The 21118-nt window shown below is 49.7% G+C and overlaps 2 protein-coding genes across 9 annotated transcripts in view; both read right to left on the bottom strand.

The window, feature by feature from the left end:
* The window catches only part of ISG20 (interferon stimulated exonuclease gene 20), a 44114-nt gene extending 37919 nt beyond the window's left edge, over positions 1-6195 (bottom strand). For 3 of the 8 annotated variants that reach the window (XR_010317375.1, XR_010317376.1, XM_064267113.1), the window contains exons 1-2: positions 5972-6193; positions 5446-5696 (exon numbers count right to left, since the gene is read on the bottom strand). Coding sequence is in view for 4 of the 8 variants with exons in the window: in XM_064267113.1 (XP_064123183.1) it covers positions 5446-5673 (228 nt within the window). In the remaining 4 variants the exon portion in view is untranslated. Of the gene's footprint in view, positions 1-5445; positions 5898-5971 lie in introns of those variants that run through there. The other 5 variants (XR_010317378.1, XR_010317377.1, XM_064267111.1 and 2 more) reach the window with 4 other exon arrangements.
* A 3343-nt stretch (positions 6196-9538) lies between these two features.
* Positions 9539-20454, bottom strand: AEN (apoptosis enhancing nuclease). The gene is made up of 4 exons (XM_010593839.3): positions 20338-20454; positions 15283-15886; positions 13009-13209; positions 9539-11937 (listed from the first exon to the last, which is right to left on the bottom strand). The coding sequence occupies exons 2-4, from the start codon at positions 15820-15822 to the stop codon at positions 11758-11760; spliced, it is 921 nt and encodes a 306-aa protein (XP_010592141.2). The 5' UTR covers positions 15823-15886; positions 20338-20454; the 3' UTR covers positions 9539-11757.
* Between the last annotated feature and the right edge of the window lie 664 nt (positions 20455-21118).

The following is a 21118-nucleotide window of genomic DNA, read 5'->3' as shown; positions in this document are numbered from 1 at the left end:
CACGAGGCAGTGAGTTGAGAGCTGTGATGCCATGTCTGGATCTGCCTGAGCCTCTCATTATTATTGTTATTGCTGCTGGTGTTCTTGTTACCAACTGCTGAGAACCTAACGTTGGATATTAACACTGAGTCCCTGGATGGAGCAAAATGTTAACCTGCACCGCTGCTCAAAGGAAGGTTAGACGTTCCAGTCCGCTGAGAGGTGCTTTGTTAGAAAGGCCTGGTGATCTATTTCTGAAAATCAGTCATTGAAAACCTTATGGAGCACAATGGCCTGATAACAACCAATCATGGAGTAACCCAGGACCAGGCAGTGTTTTGTTCTGTTGTGCATGGGGTCACCATGAGTCAGGAGCAACAACAACAAGCATTAGGAGGGAGTCTCTGGGTGCTGCAAAAGGTTGGCAGTTCACGTCCACTCAGAGGTGTCTTGGAAGAGAGGCCTGGTGATCTACTTTTGAAAAATCAGACATCGAAAACCTTATGGAGCACCAGTAGCAACTGATTTGCTTGTATTAACCAAAACCCAAACCAAACCCAGTGCAGTCAAGTCGATTCCGACTCATAGCGACCCTATAGGACAGAGTAGAACTGCCCCATAGAGTTTCCAAGGAGCGCCTGGCGGATTCAAACTGCCGACCCTTTGGTTAGCAGCCATAGCACTTAACCACAACTCCACCAGGGTTTCCTTGGTTGTATTAGCATCCTTTAATCTCAGAAGAAAGAATGCCCAGCACATGATGGCCCTCAATGAGAATGTCTTGAATAGGGAATATAAAAAAATATATATAGTCCCTATAAAAGTGAGGATTACACAGCCATCTAAGTAACGAGGTGGGCTGTGAGGTCACACGGCAGGGGAGTGAAAGATTCAGGCACAGGGGTCTGCCTGCATACTCCTTCCACTGTGTTCCCACTATATTTCCCAAATGTGCCTGATCCCCCCAACCAAAAAAAATTATCTAGGCCCTGGTTAAATCACCTCCCCTACTCCAGACCCACTGAATCAAAATGTCCAGAGAGGGGAGGGGGCATTAGCGAATGTTCCCAGGGCATCTTCCTGACTGACAAGTTTGGAAATCTCTGCCCCCAGACAGCTGCTTCCAGCCAGTATCCACCTATCCTTTTATTAGCTCATGCCCAGCCCTTCACTCTTGGCTGCCAGGGCAGGCCACTGTGGGTAAGGGGCTGTTATGGATTGAATTATGTATCCTCAAAATAGGTATTGGAGTCCTGACCCCGGTGGAGGTAATCTTATTTGGAAATGGCGGTTTCTTTGTTATGTAAATGAGGCCATGTCAATGTAGAGTGTGTCCTAAACCTAAATCACTTCTGATTGATATAAACAGCAGCATAGACACCAAACAGTGAGCACAAACGGGAGGCCGGGGTTGGCGGGGGCGGGGGGGGGGGGTCGCTGCCATGTGCAGACTATCGACTATCAAAGAACACCAAGGCTAAGAAGCTGAGATAAGACTCTTCCCTCAGAGCCAACAGACAGCCTACCCTTAGAGCTGGTGCCCTGGATTCAGACTTCCAGCCTCCTGAACTGTGAGAAAATAAATTCCTGTTCTTTAAAGCCACCTGCTTGTGGTTTTTCTGTTACAGCAGCACTAGATAACTAAGACGGGGCCCTGAAGAATGTCACCCTCAAGTAGGCCCATGTCCCTTACTGTCAACTTCAGGAGCAGCCCTGTCACTCTCACCATCTTCACAATCTTCGCTGTTTGAGCCCATTGTTGCAGCCACTGTGTCAATCCATCTCACTGAGGGTCTTCCTTTGTTTCCCAGACTCTCTCTGCTTTACCAAGCACGATGTCCTTCTCCAGGGATTGATCCCTCCTGACAACATATCTGAAGTACGTGAGACGGAGCCTGGCCACTCTTGCTTCTAAGGAACATTCTGGCTGTACTTCTTCCAAGACAGATTTGTTCATTCTTCTGGTAGTCCATGGTACATTCAATACTCCTTGCGAACACCATAATTCAAAGGCGTCAGCTCTTCTTTGGTCTTCCTTATTCATTGTCCAGCTTTTGCATGCATATGAGGGGATTGAAAATACCATGGCTTGGGTCAGGCCCACCTCAGTCCTCAAAGTGACATCTTTGCTTTTTAACACTTTAAAGAGGTCTCGTACGGCAGATTTGCTCAATACAATACGTGGTTTGATTTCTTGACTGATGCTTGCATGGGTGTTGATTATAAATTCAAGGAAAATGAAATGCTTGACAACCTCAATATTTTCTCGATTTATCATGATACTGCTTATTGGTTCAGTTGTGAGGATTTTGGTTTTCTTTACCTTGAAGTGTAATCCATACGGAAGGCTGTAGTCTTTGATCTTCATCAGTAAGTGCTTCAAGTCCTCTTCACTTTCAGCAAGCAAGGTTGTGTCATCTGCATACTGCAGGTTATCATGAGTCTTCCTTCAATCCTAATGCCTCGTTCTTCTTCATGTAATCCAAGTTTCTTGGATTATTTGCTCAGCATACAGATTGAATAAGTGTAGTGAAAGGATACAACCCTGAGGCACACCTTTCCTGATTTTAAACCACTCAGTATCCCCTTGTTCTGTTTGAACAACTGCCTCTTGATCTGTATGTACAGTTCCTCATGAGCACAACCAAGTGTTCTGGAATTCCCACTCTTTGCAATGTTATCCATAATTTGTTAGAGCCACACAGCTGATCCACACAGCTGAATGCCTTTGCATAGTCAATAAAACACAGGTAAACATCTTTCTGATATTCTCTGCTTCAGCCAAGATTCATCTGACATCAGCAAGGATATCCCTCATTCCACGTCCTCTTCTGAATCCAGCTTGAATTTCTGGCAATTTCTCATTGATGTACTGTTGCAACTGTTTTTGAATTATCTTCAGCAAAATTTTCCTTGAATGTAACATTAATGACATTGTTTGGTAACTTCCGCATTCTGGTGAATCATCTTTCTTGGGAATAACCACAAATATGGATCTCTTTCAGTCTTCCAAATTTCTTGGCATAGATGAGTTAGCACTTCCAGTGTTGCGTCCATTTGTTGAAACATCTCAGTTGGTATTCCATCACAATTCCTGGAGCCTTGTTTTTCGCCAGTGCCTTCAGTGCAGCTTGGACTTCTTCCTTCACTACCATTGGTTATTGATCACATGCGGCCTCCTGAAATGGTTGAACATCAACTAATTCTTTTTGGTACAGTGACCATGTATTCCTTCCATCTTCTTTTTTATATATATATATTTTATTGTGTTTTAGGTGAAAGTCTACAGAACAAATTAGCTTCTCATTCAACAAGCTGTACACAAAGTCTTCCATGACATGGGCTACAATCTCTATACTGTCATTTCTACCCTGGGTTTCTAGTTTCCTTTTGTCTGGTTTTCCTACCCCTTCCTGCCTTCTCGTCTTTACTTTTGGGCAAATGTTGCCCTTTTGGACTTAAATAATTGTTTGTTCTATGGAGCATGTTCTTTTCAGGTGTTATTGTTTATTTTGTAGGCCTGTCTATTGCTTGGCTGGAAGGCTGTTTCTGGGAATGGCTGCAGTTCCAAGTCAGAGGGGTGGTTTAGGGTCAAAGTCTCGAGGGTTCCTCCAGTCTCTCTCAAGCCAGTAAGTCTGGTCTTTTTTTATGAATTTAATTTTTTGTTCTACATGTTCTTCCTGCTGTGTCTGGAAACCTCTATTGTGATCCCAGTCAGAGTGGTCGGTTGCAGTAGCCAGGCACCATCTAGTTCTTCTGGTCTCGGGGTTGTGTAGGCTGTGGTGCATGTGGCCTTCCATCTTCTTTTGACTATTCCTGTGTCATTCAATATTTTGCCCATAGAATCCTTCAGTATTGCGACTTGAGGCTTGTAATTCCGACTCATAGCAACCCTACAGGACAGAGTAGAAGTGTTCCATAGGGTTTCCAAGGCTGTAATCTTTACAGAAAAAGACCGCCACATCTTTATTTCATGGAGCAGCTAATGAGTTTGAACTGCCAACCTTTCAGTTAGAAGCCAATTACTTAACCACTGCATCACCAGGGCTCCCCAAATTGCCTAGTAGCCATATTTAAAAAAGTAAAACTAAACAGATAAAATTAATTTTAAAACTATATTTTTTAACCCAATACATCCAAAGTATTATCATTTCAATGTGTAATTAAGATAAACTATTGAGATATTTTACAGTTCCTTTTTTTATACCAAGTCTTTGAAATCCAGTGAGTATTTCATATTTCAGGCATATTTCACTTCAGACGAGCCTTATTTCCAGTGCTCACTAGCCACGTGTAGCTAGGAGACCCTATTGGACAGCACAGCCCTACAAGTTTTAAGCCTGGTCTTTGAATCCTGACCAGCTTGTCCACATTCCAGCTATCTGAACTTGTTTAAGTTATTCAGTCAAGTGAGGCTCACTTTCCTCATCTATAATATGGTAATAAGGAAAACTATAATATTTATTATTATAGGCACTCTGCTCTATAATAAGAACAGTCCTCACACAACCCTATAAGGTCGCTACTATCATCATCGCCATTTTCTTTTACAGGTGAGGAAACAGTACAGACAGGATGAGGAACTTGCCCAAACCAAGGAACTTCGCTGGTGTTATGGACTGAATTGTTTCCCCTATCACAAAACATATATTGGAATTATAACCCATACCTGTAGATGTAATCTAATCTAATGTCATGTAATTACCTTTCCATAAGACAGTCACTTGCGGTCATACCAGTGTAGGGGGGATTTTAAACCTAATCACTTCTGAGTTATTTAAAGAGCCGCATAGACACAGAGACACACAGACATAGGGGAAGACAGACGCTATCTGACAAGGATGGAGGCAGATGAAGCCATACGCCCAGGAACTCCAAGGATTGCTGGAAACTACTAGATGCTGAAATAGACTAGGAAAGACCTCCTCCTAGAGCCACACCCTGAGTTCAGACTTCTAGCCTCCTGAACTGTGAGAAAATAAATTGCTGTGTTTTAAAGCCACCCACTTGTGGTGTTTCTGTTACAACACACTAGGAAATGAAGACAGCTGGTGAGTAACAGAGCCAGATTTCAAACCCAACCCTCTAATCAACAGCTCTGAGAACCCAGCATCTTACAGGGTGTTTAGTGAGGAGTGAATAAGCTCAGAAATGGCGGGAGAATGTCCGTTGCCTGCGTGGTTAGTGCTCAGTACACAGTAGCTATTATTTCTCTCCCAGGCCTGGAACCACTCCCACATTTACAATTCAAATATATTGATTATAGTTTTCATGTTGTGCTACCATAGGAGCTTTTTTTTTTAATTGCTCGTTCACATAAATTCACAGGAACTTTACTTCTTCTGCCCCGGGTCAGGGTAGTAGTAAACATTTGAAGAGTACATTTGAAAAGCAAAAAGTCCCCAAACTTCCCCAGGAGCTGAAGAACTGGGAGGCGTCCACAGCCCCCTTCAGCCCTTGACTCACCTCCAGCCTGGCCACGGCAAAAGGCGTGGCCCCCTCCATGTGCTGAGGCCTGACCCCGCTGACCAGGGTTCTGTAGTCGGTGATCTCGCCCTCAGGCCGGATGAACTTGTCATAGATCACAGCACCGCGGGCATCCACGAGGCTGCAGCGAGCCAGGCCGCTCTCCCGGCTGGGACCCAGCCCCACCATCTCGCAGTCCATGGCCACCGCCTCAAAACCCCTCGCCATGCTCCACGGGACCCTCAGATGCGCTGCAGAAAGGGGTGCAGGAGGCTCTCCTGTGTGGTTGAGCCAGCTTCCAGGCGTCCTCAGCCATGACCCAGCCTGCCTTCCTTGCTGCCCTGCCCTTTGTCACAAACACCACCTGGCAACAGGGGAAGTTGGCCTCTCCCCACCCCACCCAGCTTCCTCAGCCTCATGGCCCTGCCCAGCAGCCTCAGGACCAGGGAAACATCCTCCCTCCACCTCCCCCACAGCTACCTCAGAGAGACTCTCCGGACCAGTTGTCCTGGTCGTCCACTCTCACCTGCTTGCTTCCCGTGCCCTCAGCTCACGCCTGCCTCTCTTGTGCCACTTCTCAGCTACTGCAGTTGCTCTTAGCAGTGACTCATCTCTGACTCTAAACTGGGAATCCTCAGACTAAGTTTCAGTTTCTGGTTTGTCACCAAATGAAGTCGGGGGCGGGAGGCCGAGCACCTGGGGAGCTCAGTGACCTGATGTCCCTCTTTTGCCCGTTTCCACCTAATCAGAGCCCTCTCCCCCTCCTCCTCCTCCCCAGTGACGTATCTGATGTGAATAGAGTGGATTGCAACATCTTTCTTTTCTCACCCTCCACCCATAGAATAAACATCCCCAGGACTGGAGCCCAGGAATGTCCCACAACTTCCGGGGCCACTACCAGTCTGCCCCTCTGTGGGGTCTTTTATGAGGGCAGGGGGAGCAGACTCTTGGGACACTGAGGCTACTAACTAGAAAGGGCAGAAGGAGGGAGCTAGCCCCCAGCTGGGACCCAGGGGAGACATTTTGGGAACCCTACAGGTCTCCATTGGTACAAGGGTGCCTCAGAAAAAAGCAGTCTGTCCTCAAAGGGTTCTTTCTCCATCTGTGCTGACATTGCTTCAGGAAGCCCTCACCAAATCGACTATATCCCTTAGGGTCTACACTCTCCCAGGCTAGAACTTTGAGCTCTTAGAACCGTGCCCGGCACATAGTAAGCACTTGGTATTTATTGAGTATACAAATGAGTTACAAGTGGGGCGAAACTAGGATCAGCTTCCAATGAGGAAAATGCCCACCAACACAGCCAGACTGAACCAAAGGTGCCCAGAGGAGACTCTTCTCGTAGTGTCATGCTTCACTGGTGTCTGGAGATGCGTTTCAGTTCCCTGCCAGGGCCTGGGGCAGACTCTGACCCTCGAGGTCTGCTGGTCTGGAACCTCCCTGCCCACCATCATCACTGGGGAGACTAGCACCGCTGCCCAACCAGTACAGGCTGCTGCAGGCTGAGTACTGATGGTGCGCTGGGACTTGGTGAGTCTGAGTGGAAGAGCACTAAAGCTTTACAAATTCCTATTTGTTAAAAAAAAAGCCGAAAGTATACTGTGGTGAGCTTTCAACAACAATGAGTTGAGAGCCTCCATACCTGCCTCCTACCCTCAGAACTACATGAAACCAGCAGTGATCAGCCTCAGATTTGGTGGGTTGGAAAGGAACATGGTGTGTTCACCAAGTGGGACATCTGACTTCACAAGTCTGAAAAGCAGAACCAAATCCCGGGTTATGTGTAAATGAAAAGGCATCTTTCCTGTTGTTCAGTGGGTTCCAGTTGGAGGTATAAGAGGTTATTTTCGGTGCCCAGCCAGAGTGAGCAAACTTGGCTTGAATTCAGCCAGGTTGAATGCTTTCAGGTTTTCAAACGTGTAACAGTTTGCTACCCTGCTTTAGGGGAAGATGAGGTAAAGTTGCTGTGAATTTTTTTGAATGCGCATTTAAAAAATAAGCCCCTGTGGTGGCAGGACATGAAAAATGTAATCTATGTCTTTGAATTGTAAATGTGGAAGTGGTTGCGCTGGCGAATGTTTTGGTGTATCTTCCCCAGTTAATCAATAAGGCCCAATGAAGGGCTCTGTTTCCACAATCTGCATAGGACCCCCAATGTCCTGTGGTGGTTCACACATCCACACCCCAGCCCAGTCCCTCACCTCTCACCTCCCCCTCATTTCCGCTGCATGACCCCCCCTCCACTCACTTGCCCCCTCAGGTCTGACAGAAGCATCCCCGTCCCTCTAATTTGTTCCCCCAAGGGTCCTGTGCTTGCTCCTTGGAATCAGCTCCAAACCTCCTCCTTTTTCGCTGCACTGCCTGCAAGTCTTGTCATTTCTCATCCCAGCGCACCCTATCTGGTCCTTACCTGCCACAGGCCCATGTAGCCACAGGAGTCCTCTCCCAGGCCTTCCTGCCTCCACCGCTTGCCCTGCTCTAAATTGTCTTCCAAGACCTACAAGATTAAGTTTTCCCAAATCTAACCTCTGACTCTTTGTCTCGGCACTTCTCCGCTCAAGAACCTACGGTGGTTTCCCATCATCCAACAGAATCAAACCTCAACTCGCGGGCAGTTTCCAGAGCCCTCTTTCAGCTGCCCTACAGGCCTTTCCCGGCTCATCTTATACCTCCACCCCATTTGAGTCCTCTTAGGTTTAAAGCCAAACCCAGGGCCTTTGCCTGTTCACATGGTGGCTCCTCCCACACCATCAGCAGATCTTCCTGGCCTCCTTCAGTTGTGATTCCATATGGCTGGAGGGCTGAGGGCGTCAGGCGTGCCTTCAGGTTGAAGGCAGGCAGTAATGCCACCAGCTTCCCTCCCACTGGCTTTTTCATTGCTCACCAAATAGCCTGGCACACTCCTGCCTCAGGGCTTAGGCACTTGCTTTTCCCTCAGTCTGGAAAGCTTGTAGCTGGCTTGCTCCCTCTCTGACAGGTTTCGCAACAAGACCTTCCCTGACCTATTTAAAATCGCACTTCTTAGCCCCTACCCTCATTTTTCTATAGCAGTTAGCAGTATGAGAAATGCTGCCTATTTTACTTGTTCATTTACTGTTTCCCCCATCCTTTGTTTTGTTCACTGCTAAGCCCCCAGCACCTAGAAACCAGCCTAGGCTAGTTGAGTCTTCAGATGTGTTGCGTGCTCCGATGTTGGGTAGTCAGGCCCTGGTGAATAACAGCCTAGAAGAGGGAGCTTGACTCCAGCCTGGGGGATGATTCCGGGGGCTTCCTAGTGGCGATGCTTCCAAGTTTAACTGGCTTCATCCATCGGCCACAAACCAATGTCCACAAATCTTGCACTAGGTGACAGCAGATCACTGAGAGCAAATTTCTCAGCCCTGCAAGAAACATCTTCCTGCCACCGCTGGCCCACCTCTCACGGCCTTAGCAGGTACAAAGGCGGCCACGGTGTGGCCTTCTCTGGATCCCCAGCACCCAGCACAGGTAAAGTGGATGACTCATAGTGGCACTAAGAAGTACTCCTCCCTTTATACAATCTGCCCTTTGGATTCCAATTCAGTCGTCTCCAAGCTTGGCTGGACACGTACCCCCCTAAAATGTGTGCATAATTTCTAAATTGTATACCCTAGATTAAACCACAGGAAATCATAGGGCAAAAACAGGTGGATATCGGCAATAGCATAGGGTTCAGTTTAACACATGTAAAACCATGCTAACAGTGTCCCAAAAAAACCCATTGTTGTCCAGTCAATTCTGACTCACAGCAACCCTACAAGACAGAGTAGAACTGCCTCAAAGGGTTTCCAAGGCAAGCAGACTGCCTTACGGAAGCAGACTACCACATCTTTCTCCTGTGGAGCAGCTGGTGGGTTTCAACCACTGACCTTCGGGTTAGCTCCACCGATCTTTGGGTTAGCTCCACCAGGGCTGCTTTGCTAATGGTGTACAAGTTATAAAATACATACACATAAAAAGCTGCCATCTCATGAGCCAGTGCCCCCAACAAGGCTTAGTGCCCCAGGCTTCCCTCCCCCGATCAAGTCAGCCTCCCACCCTATCACTTGAGGAATCACAGAAAAGGCCACTTCACTCACTTTCCCAATTGAGTTTTATTCCAGAACAGAGGGTTTTACAACAAAAGTTGATTTTAAACCCTGTACAACCCATTTCCCCACTGGTCACAGCTCCATCCGCCTGGATCAGCTCTTCAATCCACACTCCAAAGGACAGAAGCAACCGCTCAGCTTTGAATCTGGTGTCAGCTGCAGACTTAAGGAACTCCAGAACAAATTCCTGAAGCCAGGCCAACAGCAGGAAATGGTCCCCCCCAGCTCCCTACTCTGTGTGCTGAAAGGGAGGGACTCTGCCGGAAACCATTTCTGACACCGGGTTCACGCAGAGCTGGCTCCTCAAATGAAGAGCAGAGCAGTGTCCTTTCAGTAGTGGCTGCCTTCTGACCCCTCTGCTTTGCCCGGAACAATATGAAGAACCACTGTTATCGCCTCTATTTATCTATCCTGCACACAGTCGTGAACAGTGACAAGAAACCAGCCCCTGGTGGCCAGAGACAACACTGAGGAGAGCAGTTAGAACCCCTGAACCTCCACGCTGTGTCTCGCCCTGACCCCAGGCCCCACCTGCTGGGATTTTCAAGAACATCTCTATCTGGGCCAAGGCTGCCCAACCTGAGGGGCTCAGTGTTCAGGTTTTCAACCTCCTGAAAAGGCTGAATCTAATCCTTAAAGAAACAGCAGCTCACATTGACTGAGGCTTACCACGTGCCACGCACTGTGGTAAGCACTCAGCACTGACTCCTCATAACAACCCTATGAGGTAGGTTGTATCATCGCCCCATCCTACAAATGAGGAAACAGGCTCAAGAGTGAAGTTACATACTTGCATGAGGTCTCAAGGCCAGCAAAGTGGCAAGCAAAGTCAGGGCTTGAAACAGGGTCTGTGTGACCTGAGCTCTTGGTTACCCTAGTCCCTCAAACTGCCCCTAAGGAAACAAGGAAAGGAGAGAGGAGTGGGGATGAAATCCAGAAAATATTTTTAGAAATAAGGAGAAAATCCAACAATCACAGTGATTGTCAAAGCGCCTAAGGGCTGCAGCCCAAGTGCAGGCACTGTCTATAGGGGACAGAGTCCACGACAGTCTCAGAGTCCCCAGAATTCAAACCACTGTCTTGTTTCTCAGGCTTCTGCTCATGAAAGCCTAGTGCTGGGTACCCAAACAAAACCCAGTCAAACTAGCTGATGTCAAGTTAATTCTGACTCATGGCGTCCCCATGTATGTCAGAGCAGAACTGCATTTCATAGGGTTTTCAGTGGCTGAGTTTTTGGAAGTAGATTGCCAGCCCTTTCTTCCAAGGCATCTCTGGGTAGACTTGAACCTCCAACCTTTCAGTTAGTAGCCAAGCACATTAACCGTTTACACCACCCAGGGACTCCTAGCGCTGGGCAGGCAGGGGCAATCCCTGACATAGGTCAAAATAAACATGCCACAGCCTTCATCCAAAGCCTGTCTGCTTTTCCTCCTCCTCCAGTTGTGCCTGCTGACTTCAATGCCAAATGAGGGGCAGCAACTCAAGGGCAGCCTGTGGCAGAGGCCACTCCACTACAGCCTAGCAGGGAGGTGACAGCCACATGGTGGTGCTCCAAGTGACACTGGCTGTACCCAGAGTTCCAGTTCAGAGAGATGGGGAAGAAACATCTTCTTCAGAGACCTTAACTCTATTAGTTCATGGCGTATTTACTCTGAACTCAAAAATGGCTCTGGAGGAGGAGGTAGGTGGCAATGACAAGAACAGAACTTTACTCCAAGTCACCAAGGAAGCTCCTGGATACTAGATAGTGACATTCTCAGCCCCACCCCCCGGGGGAATTATCTCTTTAGATGGCACAGCACGGTAACCTTAGGAGACCTGGTTGGTGGAGGGAGAGGGAAGGCCAGTGACAGCCTGGGACAATGTTGGCATATCCCCAATTCCGGATGGGCCCAGGAAAAGTCCACCCGACATCTCCATGGCATCTGTAAAGTGCCATTAGGCAAACCATACGACCCAAGGAGAAAACCAGCAGAGGGCTGAGCTGTGGCAGAGTGAGTCAAGAGGACAGACAATGGCCCCAACTCCTGACTCTCAGGGCTGGCTGGTGGCATCCTGTCCTGCCCAGGATGAGCTGCCCCGTGCCCTCCTGGCCCCTACTTCCCACACGTACACATGGAAGGCAGCCGGGAGCCTCTCCTCATCCTTACTCCCTTCTGTCCTGTGCCTGCCCCACCCCTCCTCCGCTGCCTGGGGCCAGGTCCTACGGCCAGTACTGGTCCTCCATGTACTGCTCCACGTCTGTGCTGCTGTCAGGCTCTCTGTCCTCGGGGTGGGCCCAGGCGCTGCTGGCCTCTTGCTGCTCCCACGGCACCTCCACCAGCCGGTAGAGCTCCATGGCTGTCATGGCATCTTCCACCGACGAGTGCCCACGGTGGCCCACCTGCGGGCAAGAGCCAACACTTCAGTGTGGGCAGTCCCTGGTGAGAGACGCCCCCACTGGCGCAAGAAACAAGGCCTGCCTCCCTGGGCTTTGTACAGATCCAGGAACACATATCCCCACAAGGGGTGCAGAGCTTGGTACGGCGAAAGGGCATGGGTCTTATAGAAAGGAACTTGAATCTCAGCCATACCACAAGCCTTCAATTGTCTCTAAGGCTCAGTTTCCTCAAATGTAAAACAGGGTGAAAAGCTACCTCAAGGACTTGTTAGAAAGCTCAGAATAATGTAGGTGTGATTGTTCGTTTGACTTGGCTAGGCTATGGTGCCTGGCTGTTTGGGCAAACACTGCTCCATGATGTTGCTATGAAGATATTTACATGTGATTAAAATTTAAGTCAGCTGCTCTTAAGCAAATTAGCCTCCAAAATGTGGGTAGGCCTCATCCAATCAGGTAAAAGCCTTAAGTGCAAAAACAAAGTTTCCCAGGGGAAATAAACATCCTGCCGGAATTTCCATCTTGCTGTATCACCTCTAAATTTTGGACACAAGACTGTTTTCAGCCTATTGCCTGACCTGTGGATTTTGGGCTTGTCAGTGCCTACAACTCACGAGCCAATTCCTTAAAACAAATCTCTCTCTCTCTCTATGTATCTATCCTACTGGTTCTGTTTCTCTGGAGAACCTGGACTAAGACAGTATGTAAAACACAGTAGAAGCATGAGTTCCTAGCTTCCCCTGCCTGATGGCTTCCATCCTGGTTGCAAATGCAGGGACAGAGTGAGAAGCTGGGTGGAGGACAGATCTGGAAGAATGTGGCTGTTTGTTGTAATACACACTGGGGAAGAAGGATGGTGGAGAGAGAACACCCACGGCTACCTGCACAAGCGGGAAACCTGTGCTTTATGCCAAGTGCCCTGCACCTGGACTGGGGACGGAAGAATGACAGGCGGCTGGAGGCACAGGCGCAAAGCCCTGGGCACGGCTCACCTGGTCTATGGCCATGGCTGCCAGGCCCAGCACTGAACATATGCTGTCCTTCCGACTCCCTCCCAACCGCCAGTGCACCACACACCTGGATCTTCTTGTGCAGCAGCTGCAGGGCCAGGTCCTTCAGGGAGACCCGGGCCCGGGAGTGGAGGCCAGGTGGGCTGAGAAGGCTTGGAACATAAGTGGTATCGCGGGTCTGGCTCCGAGGGTGGACGTACTTGAGGGCCCGGAAGTCATTGTGCAGGGCATGGCCCACCACCACCTTGCCCTTTAGGAGCTTAAGGATCTGCAGGGGGAGGAAGGAGAGGCCAGGCAAGCTCCATTGTCAGGCTGGCACAGAGCGGAGGGATCCATCCTGAGCTCCCTGACCATTTGGTGCCTGGGTCTCTCCAGAGGAGGCAGCCCCGAGTGGAGAGACCATGAGCTCCACCATCAACCAAGCTGCCCTGAGTTTGAATCCAGGCCCTTCTACGTACTAGCTTATAACCATGGGCAGACTCAAGTTCTCTGCACTTTAGTTTCTGCCCCTGTGAAAAGAGAATGCCCCCAACTGCATCCCCCAGTGTAGGGTGGGGATTAGAGAGGGTCACAGACGGCTAGGTCTTCCAATTAGTTGTAAGAGCCTCCTGCTGGACAGTTCCGCTCTCTCAGCCTGGAGGACCTCACCTCCCATCCCACCCCACCCCACCCCACTCTTCACCCAACTCCTAGCACACTGCAGGTCTCAGGTGAACGTCACCTCCTCAGGTGCCCTCTCCATGACTCCCCCTACCCCTCTAAATTAGGAACTCCATTGTTCTATCTCAGCACCTGCTCTCTCCTTCAGGGGAGCCATCCCATTTTCTAATTACACATCCAGCTCTCAGAATCTCTACTCTCCATCCCCCACCGTCAACTCTGTGAGTGGGGGAACCATGTTTGACTTGATAGTGAGGCTCCAATGAAAGCCCAGCACCCAGCAGGTGACCAGTAAAGACCTGCTGGGTCAAGTCAATAGACCTGTGCCTGGCACTAGGAGTGGGGGGTACTAATGGTACTAATGGTTCATGCTCAGCTACTGACCAAAAGGTTGGTGGTTCAAACCCACTCAGTGGCACCATGGACGAAAGGCCTCAAGAGTTACTTCCAGAACATTACAGCAACTGAAAACCCTATGGAGCACAGTTCTACTCTGACACACGTGGGGTCACCATGACTCGGAATCGACTCGATGGCAGCAGCTAACAATATTAACAGACCCTCAGTTTTCAGCCCCTCAGCCTCCCCCTCTGCTGTGCAGACTCCTACATCACCCTCTAACCTGTCCTCCTGCCTTCTGCACACACGTGTTCCTCTCCTCCCTGCTTGGGGCCCTCCTCAGACCCCAAGGAGGCCACATCCCAGCCCATCGGCCAGCACCAACCCCCTCACCCCAGGCCTCTCTGCTGGGCTCAGGCTCTCCTTATCGTCAGCCACTAGCCTCCCACGCCCTCTGCTGGAGACACATGGTTTATTGCTAACCCCAGAGTTGACAGAAGAGATGAATTTAAGACTTCAGTGGCTCTGCTTTTGGGAGCACCACCAACTGGGCAGACAGAAGTGACCAAGGGCTACAGGATTCACCATGGGCCTCCCTTCGGTTGTTTCTATTTCTGATTAGCCTGCTTGATAAATAATTTCTAAATCTTTTGAAAGAAATGTTTGCGACATAATGGAAAAATAGGACAACAGATAATATATACCAATATTTCCCAAGCTTACCTAATCCCAGGAATAACTCAGGAGCCTTGTTAAAAACTCGGTTCTGCTGTGACACTTGTTTTGAAAATGCAAATTTGTCCAAAGTGATAGCTATATTAGGACACCATCTGAGACAACTGCAGATTTCACCTTGGCTTATGCACAATTTCATCCCTGAGCGACACTAGGTGAACGGAGAGATCTGCACCCAGCTGACCTGAGCAATGTGGGAATAACACAAAACGCACACACCTCAAACACCGCAGACACCTCAAACGCTGCCCAGCGACCTCAGTTCACCGGGTATGTCATAGCCACACCCACACACATCCAGGATCACAACTTTCCTTCTCTTTTCAGACAACTCTCCTTCCACCACTTCACAATAAGCTCCACCCTTTCTGTTAGTGGCCCAGCCCACCACTCAGGGACTCCTATAAGCAGATAGGGTCAGGATTTTTATTTGTCCTATTCTATAGGAAAGGGATCTATTATTTAGAAAAGTAACTTTCCCAAGGTCTCTCAGCCCACAATGGCAAAGTGGCGACTCAAACCCAGGGTTCCTTTTCCCTGCCCATCACACTGCCCCAAACATGCCAGCAGCCTGCTCAGGGCAGGGCCCTGCCAACCTTGTCCTCACCTCTTTCTGGGCCACCCGGAAGGGGATGGCCTTGTGCATGTGATGCTGAGTGATGCCGCTCCAGCGGGTGCGGTAGTCCACTATGGGCATCTCAGGCCGGATATATTTGTCATAGAGCACGTCGCCATGGTAACTCACCACAGAGCAGCGGGCTAGCTCGCTCACCCGTCCACAGGGCCCCGTGCCCACCATCTCACAGTCAATGGCCACGAACTTGCTAGGCAAGGGCCAGGCGACGCTTTTGGGGGCTGGCTCTCTGCTGCATGAGGTGCTGCCAGACTCAGCACGTGGACGAGGACCCCCACTGCTGGTGGCGGCAGCACCTGGCGGAGCCTCTGACGGCGTGGGCGATGGGGAGAACCTTGGCTCCGGAGGCATGCTCAGCAGCCCCTGCTCCTGCAGCAAGGCTTTCCGTGCCATGAACCGCTGGTGCTGCCGGCTCCTCCTCTTGTGCCTTCTCCGAAGCATATCCTTGGCATTTGGGCTGGCGAGGGGAGGGCACAGGCACTGGGCAGATTCGGGGGCTTCCCGAGGCACCATCTCAGCCCACTCCTGGCTCTGGGCAAGGGAATCCTGGAGGGTGATCTTCCAATGGGGCAGCACCCTGGAGAGAGAAGATGCAGGCCGAAGGGCTGGGTGAGGAGTGTGCAGGCCAGCAGGCCCTCCCTCCCAGCAGTGGCTCCCTGCCAGGCTGCCCTACACTTTATCTCTTGGCTCCGAGACTAAAAGAGGACCGATTTTTTGTAATAATTGCACTTATACAGTAAATACCATGTGCAGCACACTGTTTTAAGTACTTTGCATAAAATCACCCATCCAATCTTCCCAACAACTGTAATACAGTATTATTACTATCCTAATTTCACAGGTAAGGAAACAGGCTTTAAAGAGAGAGAGCAACTTGCCCAATTAGTAAGAGACAAAACCTGACAGGACCCCAGGCAGCCCAAAGCCCGAGCTCTCAACCTCCAAGCCGTGCCTGACCGCCAACATTGTTACCACCATCAATTTTGATAGAGGTATGGTTACGGGAAACTAAAGGCTAAAGAAAGAGTATGCATACAATCCCACTAAAAAAAAACAAAAACCAAAGTCCCCAGCTGTAGGGTCAGCAGCATTCTGTGGTTCACTCCCACCAGGATCACAAGCTCCCCATCCCTGAAAGCTGGGTTGGGAAGAGACAGACATACCCAGCTTTGGCACATCACTGCTCAGAGGAAATGTTTGAAGTTCATGTGAGTTTGCAAACCCTCTGCAATGTTCTCCAAACAGCCACATCCCCAGCTTGGAAAGTCTACCTTATTTGCTATGCTAAATCTACCAGTTCTTTTTTTTTTTTTTTAAATAAATTTGTGTTGTTGTTCAGAATACACACAGCAAAAGATACACCAATTCAATGGTTTCTACAGGTGCCGTTTAGCGACACTGACTACATTCTTCAAGCTCTGCAACCATTCTCACCCTCCTTTTCTGAGTTGTTCCTCCCTCATTAACATAAACTCACTGCCCCCTAAGATTCCTGTCAGTTTGATCCCAAACAGCTATTAAAAGAGCATAACGCCCAAGGCAGGCTTTTTTCACAAGCTAAGCTAAATTACTGCTTGGTTTTAAGATGGCTTCAGGGGACACTTTTGCACCAGGTCATTTTTAACAGAGCGGAAAACCAGGGTTTTGAAAATATCAGGCAGAGCCGGGTTTAACTCAGCTCTAAACTGCTGAGCTTCAGTTTTGGGGCATGCAAAAAGGGCCTATACCTCCCTTGTATTCTTTCACCATACCTATTCAATCTGTATGCTGAGCAAATAATCCGAGAAGCTGGACTAAATGAAGAAGGGGCATCAGGATTGGAGGAAGACTCATTAACAACCTGCATTATGCAGAGGACACAACCTTCCTTGCTGAAAGTAAAGAGGACTTGAAGCACTCACTAATGAAAATCAAAGACCACAGCCTTCAGTATGGGTTGCACCTCAACATAAAGAAAACAAAAATCCTCACAACTGGACCAATGAGCAACATCATGACAAACGGAGAAAAGATTGAAGTTGTCAAGAATTTCATTTTACTTGGATCCACAATCAACAGTCATGGAAGCAGCAGTCAAGAAATCAAAGGACATGTTGCATTGGGTAAATGTGCTGCAAAAGACCTCTTTAAAGTTTTGAAAGGCAGGGATGTCACCTTGAAGACAAAGTGCACCTGACCCAAAAAAAATGCCATGGTATTTTCAATCGCATCATATGCATGTGAAAGCTGGGCAATGAATAAGGAAGACCGAAGAAGAATGGATGCCTTTCAATTGTGGTGTTGGCGAAGAATACTGAATATACATGGACTGCCAAAAGAACAAACAAATCTGTCTTGCAAGAGGTACAACCAGAATGCTCCTTAGAAGCAAGGATGGCGAGACTGCATCTTCCATACTTTGGACATGTTGTCAGAAGGGATCAGGACCTGGAGAAGGACATCATGCTTGGCAAAGTACAGGGTCAGCGGAAAAGAAGACCCTCAATGAGGTGGACTGACACAGTGGCTGCAACAACGAGCTTAAGCATAGCAACAATTTTAAGAATGGCGCTGGACCAGGCAATGTTTCGTTCTGCTGTGCATAGGATCGCTATGAGTCAGAACCGACTCATATATACCAGCACCTAACACCACCACCTCCCTTGCTGTCCAGAGATGAAAGGACACAATATATGTGCTGGGATCTGCATATATTATCTATAGTGGGGCACAATAACCATCACTCTTTTCCCTGAGAGGCTCCCACTCTAGCAAACGGTTGGTAACCAGCTCTCCCCAGGCCAGTGCTGCCCCCCGGACTCACTACCCTCCCACCCACAGACCTCCCTCCTCCCTCACTTCCTACCCAGCTTCCCCTTCAGACATGGCTGCTGCTCTGCATCCCCCAGGCAGCCCTTCTGGAACACCCCTTTCTCCAATGCCACAGCAAGGCTCTCTGGGGTCTCCTTGACTCTGTGCCAGGTGCTGGGCACAGAATTACTATGATGGATCCTGGACTCTTAGGAGTTCAGTCTATCCACAGAAACAGAAACAGAAGCAGAAAATTAAGGGCTGAATTAAGAGTCGGTAGAAAGCCGGAGAACAGACTGGAGGGCAACAGGATCATAACTGCCTTTACAGGGAGGTCAGGACAAGACAAGAACACTAAGAATTAAAACCATTTCATGACAGTTGGAATATCCAGTTGCCCACCCACTTTTCCCCCCTCAGGTTCATTGGGAAGCTGCTTTCCCACCAATAGTGCATGCTGCTGCAAGGCAGGGGCCCTGATGACTGTTTGAAACTGAAAACACAGGCACGTACCACAAATTGCTATTTCTACAAGGTGTTGTATGAGGTGTGTGTATGTCTGGTTGGAGAAAGAGAAATTTTGAAAATTTTTCTTTGGGACATCATCATATGTCCCTTTAACTCCAGGGAGCATCTGGGGTAATATTAGTGGGGCAACTATGTCCCTCGGGACTCAGAGGGTAGGATTGTTGGAGGGGGGCAGGAAAATGCATACTACCTACCAATAAAAAATCCAAAGCAGAAAATAACTGGGTCTTGAAACGGTTAAGAGAAATGGGAAGGGGGTGGGATACGAAGTAAGATGCCAGGATTTGGTGACCGGATGGGGTTTGGATGATGTCACTGTTTGCATGAGCAGGGCTCAGACACCCTAGGCCAGGGCAAGACATGATGACCCATCCTGACTCATCCACCCTGCGTGCTTGTCCCTTCCCCAAGAAGGCTTCTTTCTCCCTTTTAAAAGTTCTCTTAATACGTAACCCACTTCTTCGCGTTGGTGAGTCACATCTTAGAGCTGACAAATACAGAATCTCCACTTGCCTTAGCCCAGCAATGGGAAGAACAAAACTGACCCTTCTAATAATTGATTTGTGTTAGGGAGATAATATTTCCCTTTCCGTTCTCTGGGAGAGGGCTGTGTAGGTCAGGAGCTGAGTCTGGGACTCCAGTTGGTGGCCCTCCAGACTATGCTGGCAGGGTGTCAAAGCCAGAAATTAGGATTCCCTGAAAAAAGGCTTCTATGGTCTCATATTTCACGGGATGACGGCAACCTTTTCTATATGCCCAGACCTTGCTGCCAAATGTCACAACCAAAAGTTCTCAAGCGAAGCTGTAAAGAAGTTTCTCTCAAAAATCACAACTGTTTCAACAAGGACAAAAACAAATCTCTTTCTCCAGCCGAACCGAGCCCTCTGGGTCTTTGGGCAGGGTCCCTCGCCCAAGAGAAAGGCCCCAGCAGCAGAGTCCCTAGAGCAAGGGCCCCAAAGGAACCAGAATACAAAAACCGCCAGTGGCTTCGGGGTTACCAACCTGCTGGCTGATCAGAAGGGCAGCTCTAGACCCTGCTCTGGCACTCAAGGGCCTAACGAACCGGGGCAAGGGACGTCCCTTCCCCATAATCGGAGGCCTTTGAACTAGGTTAAGGGCTCCCCCAACGCAGTTAATTACCGGAAACATTTAGGACGCTTGTTTCCAGGCCATTCTGAACAGCCATTCTTGGAAATGGGCCTGAGAATCTGTATTTTAAACTAGAGCTGGCGCGACCCCGGAACCTATGATTCTGAAAAGCACCCAAATTTGAGACCATCTGGCTCGATGAAGGTCCCCGTGACATTAAAAAGTTCGAGGGATTAAAAAAGTGCGAGCAGAGCTCCGCAGGATCTCCTCTGGCCGGCCTTCTCCGAGGAGCGACGCGAGGCAGGCCTGACCTCACCCAGGGAAGGACTCGCGTGTTGCCCACGGGCCGCGGCGGCCACGCCAGCCCCGCCAGGCCGCGTCCCGTTGCCCAGCGCTGGCCCTCTCAGGCCCGGGACCACAGGAGCAGGCCAGGGGCCGGGCAGAAGCAGGGCCGGGGACCCGGCCTGCAACCTCGCCGGCCCAGAGAACTGGGCTGACTGAGCCTGGGCACCGCCCGCCGCAGGCCGGGGACGGACACGGCCGCACAGAGCCTCGCGGCCCAGCACCCTCCGCGCCGCCCACCCGGTGCCGGCTCCCCAGTGCGTAACCCCTACAACTCACCTAACGTCCCCTACGTCTCTTCCTGCCCGCACGTGGACCCCGGACCGGCAGCTGCCACATGCCCGGGCAAGCCCGGCTCCGACTGCCTGCCGATTGGCTCGCTGAACAGCAGCGCCCGCCTAAAGCTTCTTCTGATTGGTCAAGAGCTTGCCTCTCTGGAGTGGGCGTAAGACTGCAGAAAGGGAGGAGATTCCCGAAAGGGGTGTGGCTTTGCCCCTACGCCGGCCGCGCGGGCGGGAGATTTTTAACCGCGGGAAGAGAAGCCTGGGCTCCTCCAACCTGCCGGCTCCCACCTACGTCCCCAGGGTCGGGAGCTGGACGCCTGTAACCTCTGAAAACCAGACGTTCTAGTCGATTCCGACTTCTAGTAACCCCATAGGACAGAGTAGAACTGCCCTATACGGTTTCGTCGGCTGTAAATCTTTACGGAAGCAAACTGCACATTTCTCCTATGGAGCAGGTGGTGGCTTTGAACCATCCACCTTTCTGTTAGCAGCTGAGCCCTTAACCTTTGCACCAACAGGGATCCTATTCCCCCTCCCACCAGTGACTTACAGAGTCAGATTAGGAGTAATACACGGACCACTCCAGGTGATGTGAGGGTTTCGTGAAATAATGCTTATGTTGTTGTTAGGTGCCTTCGCATTGGTTCAAGCTGGGCTGGGCTGGGCTGCGCTGGGCCGGGCCAAAAAAACGGGGCTCAAAATACTACCCAGTTCTGGGCCGTCTTCACAATAGTGGCTGTGCTTGAGCCCATTGTTGTAGCCGCTCTGTCAATCCA

Source organism: Loxodonta africana, chromosome 13 (genome assembly GCF_030014295.1).
Source record: "Loxodonta africana isolate mLoxAfr1 chromosome 13, mLoxAfr1.hap2, whole genome shotgun sequence".
NCBI classification, from domain to species: Eukaryota; Metazoa; Chordata; class Mammalia; order Proboscidea; family Elephantidae; genus Loxodonta; species Loxodonta africana.
This window is presented reverse-complemented; position numbering and strand designations above follow the sequence as displayed.